Source organism: Pongo pygmaeus, chromosome 18, assembly GCF_028885625.2.
Source record: "Pongo pygmaeus isolate AG05252 chromosome 18, NHGRI_mPonPyg2-v2.0_pri, whole genome shotgun sequence".
Lineage (NCBI taxonomy): Eukaryota > Metazoa > Chordata > Mammalia > Primates > Hominidae > Pongo > Pongo pygmaeus.
Genome location: NC_072391.2, coordinates 65,163,263 through 65,169,020, shown reverse-complemented (window position 1 = coordinate 65,169,020; position 5,758 = coordinate 65,163,263). Strand labels below are relative to the sequence as shown.

Below are 5,758 nucleotides of genomic sequence, written 5' to 3'. Positions count from 1 at the left end.
GTATCGGCCCATCAGGCTGCGGGGAATCAAGGCTAGAGCGTCGTGGGGTGGCTCTGCTGCCAGGCCCCCGCCCCATCACCTCCCTTTCCCTGCCTGGGTGCTCCATGTTAGGCCTTGGCCCTTTCAGGATGTCCGGGGTGGTGAGGCTGACCAGGCCGAGAGCTGACTGCCTGTTCTCTGTCCTGAGACACCTGCCGTCAAGAGAACCGCAACAGGTGTCCACACCCAGTGCTGGGCCGGACCTTCCACTCCAGGGCCTCCGTGCTTATCCTAGGCTGGCTCCAACGGCAGCGGGACCCTTCGCCACTGCTTAGAAGAAAGGGGTGGTCACGTCCCTACCATTAGCCTGAGACTCGTGGACTTCCCCACCTGCCAGGCATCCTAGACTGGGCCTGGGGTTCCGTGCTAGAGTTTGGGGGGTGTCTTCCAGGTCGGCCTCCTCCTCCTTCCCCTGGCCTCCCAGGTGGGCTGCCTGGATTCTAGAGAGGCTGCCAGCAGCACTTGGGTATCTCTCACATTGCCTGTACCCTTGTTTTGTTTGTATGGGTAGTGTCTCAGGCAGGACTGCTGTTCTCAGGAGGAGGTGAGGCAAAGGTGCAAGGTTTAAGTGTTTATTCAGTTGTCTAATGATTCCTCGGACTGTGTAAGCGCTTCCTCTGGCAACAGAGGAGTGGAGTTGCCATGGAGGAGTTGCAGAGAAAAATGAGGGTTCCATTTGCATTTCCTTCTGCTGAAATTTCTTACTTGCCCTCTCGTGTTAGGTCATGGCAAAAATCACAAAGATGCGGCCTCAGTGCGTGCCACCCACCCCATACCTGCTGCCTGTGGCATTTATTACTTTGAAGTGAAGATTGTCAGCAAAGGAAGAGATGGGTAAGCCCTTCATGACCACCCTCTTTCCCTGAACATGGAGTTGATCCCTGTGGTCAGAGGTCAGGTCCTTTGGCTGGCACTTGTTGCTGATGTGAGCTGGGGAGCCGCATGGGTCTGGGCTGCCACTATTTCCTGACTGTGGGCATGGTCTGGTCTAAGCAGCAGATCTTGATGGCCAGTGGGTGTGTTGGGGGTAAAGCAGGGGATTCTTTTTGGTGATAATGTAATTTGATACCTAGAAGGTTAGGCAAACAAGTAACAAGTTTACTTTAAAAATTTAGTGTCCAGAATGGAGTTTCCCTCATGAGCATGTGGTGTTTTTGTGACTTCCTTCCTTTCACATTCTTGCCGTATTCATGAGATTCTTTTTTATGGCATTTAGTCATGTAGAGGCCCTGGTAGCCTTCAAAGAGATAGTAGAGTCTTTGCAGCATTCATGAAAGCTGCTGTGGTCACCAGCCTGTCATCTGAGGGTAAACAACTTACACATGGTCAGAATCAGGTGACCCTGCTGCTCATAAACTTGTTTTTCAGTCCAAGGACTTGAACACTACTAGTTGGATCAGCTTTAGGAAGGTCGTCATTAAAGTCAGCATTAGGAGCCGGGCACGGTGGCTCACGCCTGTAATCCCAGCACTTTGGGAGGCCAAGGTGGGAAGATCACCTGAGGTCAGGAGTTGGAGAATAGCCTGGCAAACATGGTGAAACCCTGTCTCTACTAAAAATACAAAAAAATTAGCTGGCATACCTGTAATCCTAGCACTTTGGAAGGCCGAGGCGGGCGGATCACTTGAGATCAGGAGTTCAAGACCAGCCTGGCCAACATGGTAAAATCCCATCTCTACAAAAAAAATTCAAAAATTAGCTGGGCGTGGTGGTGTGCGCCTGTAATCCCAGCTACTTGGGAGGCTGAGGCATGAGAATCACTTGAACACGGGAGGCGGAGGTTGTAGTGAGCTGAGATTGCGCCACTGTACTCTAGCCTGGGCAACAGAGCAAGACTCTGTCCCAAAACCAAACAAAAAAAGTCAGCATTAGGGAGACTCCCTATTTTAGGGTGATCCAAGCAGACACAGGAAATCATAGGGGAGATACTTAATTTTTTTTTTCTTTCTCCCAGTCTCCCTTTTTTTCCCAGTGATTGTGATGAAGTGGGTGTGTAAGTTATGAAGTAACATGACTGCAGCTACCTTGGAAAGGCTTTCCTCATCAGACTTTAGGTTTGGTGTCTGAAGTTTGCCAACCCCTCTGGTGACCATGCCAACGCTGAGTGTGTATTCTCGAACATTCAGAACTTCTTTCTCCTAGGGACTGTCCCCTTTGTGGTACATGCAAAATGCTTGGCCAAGGGACTAGGCTGGGGGCAACACTGCCAGAGTCTGAGCCTTGCCTACTTCCTCAGTGATGTAACTTCTTTGCCTGAGAGGTCTCTGTGGTCTTGGGTAGATGTTGGAGCTTCAGTCTCCTGATCTGCACTGTGAGGATCCAGGCCAGCATCTAAGCTGCCTGAACTCCAGAATTCTATGCCTCTGAAATTCTGATCATGGGAAGCTACTGCATCTTTGTCTCTCTCTCTCTCTTTTTTTTTTTTAAATGAGATGGCATCTTGTTCTGTCTCCCAGGTTGAAGTGCAGTGGCAAGATCACAGCTCACTGCAGCCTGATCTGGGCTCAAGTTAGCCTCCCACCTCAGCCTCCTGAGTAACTGGGAATACAGGTGCATGCCACCACACTTGGCTAATTTGTTTTTTGTTTGTTTTTTTTGAGATGGAGTTTTGCTCCTGTTGCCCAGGCTGGAGTGCAATGGCGCAATCTCAGCTCACCACAACCTCCGACTCCCAGGTTCAAGTAATTCTCCTGCCTCAGTCTCCCGAATAGCTGGGCTTACAGGCATGTGCCACCACACCTGGCTAATTTTGTATTTTTAGTAGAGACGGGGTTTCTCCATGTTGGTCAGGCTGGTCTCAAACTCCTGACCTCAGGTGATCCGCCCGCCTCGGCCTCCCAAAGTGCTGGGATTACAGGTGTGGGCCACCGCACCCAGCCTAATTTTTAAAATTATTTGTAGAGATGAGGTCTTGCTGTGTTGCCTAGGCTGGTCTCTAGTGATCCTCCCACCTTGGCCTCTCAAACTGCTGGGACTACAGGCATGAGCTACTGCACCCGGCTGTCTTTCATTATTATCCCCATCTAGTGCATTTACAGATAGGAAAGTTAAATTTATGGGAGGGCTTCAAAGCTCCTATTTTCCCCTTCCACCATCTGATAGAAGCACATATATTTAGTGTGCTTGAACTAGTGTGAATGAGAATAGCCCCTTAAAACAAGCACCTCAAAAATAATGTTGACTAAAATGGTGGTGCTGGAGTCTCATACTGCCAAAGAAACTGAAGTGCACTTCTTAAATTTGTAGGGAGGAAAATGGATTGTTTTCTTCTCGTCTTTATTATAGATAACAGCTGAGTTAGTTATCTAGGTAGAGAGCAGAGACCAACTTCAGAAGGGAAGTGTTTACACTTAGAGACCTGGATTCTTTTTTTCTTTTTGTATTTTTTGAGAGATGAGGTCTGGTTATGTTGGAGATCTGGATTCTTTCAACTGGCTTTTAACATTTCAGTTTTAGTGGATCTTGCTGGAAAAGGCCCTGTGTCATGTTAGATTGGTGAACTATAGGTGTTGACTGGAAGTCTAAAGAAAGGTAGGCATCTATTCCCAGCATTTTACGTGTGGCAAACATAGCTGTGGAGCTGATCTAGAAACATCAGATGTTAATTAATTAATTTATTTATTTGCCACACAGTCTCCCTTATCATCCAGGCTGGAGTGCAGTGACTCAAACTCGGCTCATTGCAACCTCTACTTTCTGGGTTCAAGTGATTCTCCTGCCTCAGCCTCCCGAGTAGCTGGGATTACAGGCATACGCCACCACGCCCGGCTAATTTTTGTATTTTTAGTAGAGATGGGGTTTCGCCATGTTGGCCAGGCTGGTTTCGAACTCCTGACTTCAGGTGATTTGCCTGCATCAGTCTCCCAAAGTGCTAAGATTACAGGCATGAGCCATGGTGCCCAGCAAGGAAACATCAGTTTTAGAAAGGTCTCAGGTCATGTATGCCTGTGGTAGCCTGCTTCAGTTGACCGCTGTCAGATGGCAGGAGTATGAATAGCTCCTCATGGTCTCTTTGCGGAATCCCTGAAAGCCTTCTCATGACTGGGATGCAGCCGCATGTTAGTATGGGCCAGGTGTGGTTTTGAGGAGGCCAAAGGCAATTACATGGGGCAGGCAGACATCAACTGGCTCATTTCTCTTTTTTTGTAGATTTTTTTTTTTTTTTTTTTTTTTTTTTTTTTGAGACAGGGTCTCGCTCTGTTGCTCAGGCTGGAGTGCAATGGCATGATCACAGCTCACTGCTGCCTCAACTTCCTGGGCTCAGTCAATCCTCCCACCTCAGCTTCCTGAGTAGCTGGGACTATAGGTGTGTGCCATCATGCTTGGCTCATTTTCTTATTTTTTGTAGAGATGGGGTCTCACAATGTTTCCTAGGCTGGTCTTGAATTTCTGGTCTCAAGTATTTCTTCCACCTCAGCCTTCCAAAGTGCTGGGATTACAGTCATGAGCCACCGTGCCTGGCTGATTTTTTTTTTTAACTATTTTATAGAGATGGGATCTTGCTGTGTTGTCTAGGCTGGTCTCCAACTCCTAGCCTCAAGTGATCCTCCTGCCTCAAAGAGATCTAAAGTGCTGGGATTACAGGCATGAGCCACCATGGCCAGCCTCCCATGGATTTTGGAGGTGTGTTTTTGATCCTGGTTTAGTCCATGACCCAAGCATTAACTGGTTGTCTAGTTTCCCTGTGTTATCTAGTTTGATCCTCACAGCATCTGTGGCAAGTGGCTAGAGCAGATGATCGTGTACCTTCCCATTTTGTGAGTGAGCCCTGAGTGCCTGGGATGTTTGGTGGCCTACCCTGGCTGCAGGGCTTAGGGTGTGCAGTGGAGTAGCCTGATTTATCAGATGTCCTCGCCTGATCCTAGACACACATGTCCATGCTGCTGCTGCCTTTCCCCATTGTAGCTGTTGCATTCCTCCCCTGGGTAGAGTGAAGGAATGTTCTGTTGGATTCCTACCAGATTGCAATGTTAGGGGACAGAGCTGAAAGGTGCATGGTGCTGTGTAGGGCCAGAGAATTGTGGCATGCTCTGGGCTGGGCTTGATCAACTTACTGTTCCATTTAATCTGTAAACTTGCTTTTCTGTAGATTTGAGTACATCTCCTTTGTAAAAGGTATTTATAAACCCAGTTGCTAGTGTCATTGTTCTCCAGAATGTCCTTTGTTTTGACAATATCTTTTGGAGAAGAACACACTAAGCTAGTCTAATAAGGAAAGTTTCATGTCAAGGTTTCACAGAGTATTTATATATACCTACTATGTTCCAGGCCCTATACTAGGTGTAGGGAGAACAGATGTAAAGCCAGCACAGATCAGCTTTGTCCTCAGGAAGCCTGTGGCCCATTCAGTAGAGAGTGGACAGAAAGTCTTTCTGCAAGAGGAGGCAGAGCCTGGGAACAGTTGGGAGGGATGAGTAGGAGTTCCCCAGCAGGCGAGACCTGTTAGACCTATGAGTCTGATGGGTAACTAGCTTGACTTCTGGGTGCTAGGCTTTCTGGGCACTCCTGAAGTATAAGAGAGCTCTGTGGAGTAGCAGGGGCTGTGTTTGAGCTAAGAGCTTGGCACAGACTGATGGGCTTCGGCTGCATTTTGTCGAGTCACCAGAGCTGTGAACTCAGGGAGTGGGTCTGGTGGGGTGAGGAGACATCAGAGCACTGCCAGTGGTGCCAGGAGATAAGGGGCATCCAGGTCTGTCTTTCTAGGAAGCAAAGGAGGGCC

The 5,758-nt window shown here is 48.4% G+C and overlaps 1 protein-coding gene across 2 annotated transcripts in view; it reads left to right on the top strand.

Annotated features, from left to right (window-relative positions):
- Nucleotides 1-5,758, top strand: part of RANBP10 (RAN binding protein 10) — an 85,579-nt gene that overhangs the window by 533 nt on the left and 79,288 nt on the right. The window contains exon 2 of one of the 2 annotated variants that reach the window (XM_054453988.2): nucleotides 762-873. In XM_054453988.2, the coding sequence (XP_054309963.1) occupies nucleotides 762-873 (112 nt within the window). Of the gene's footprint in view, nucleotides 1-761; nucleotides 874-5,758 lie in introns of those variants that run through there. The other variant, XM_063654394.1, reaches the window with a different exon arrangement.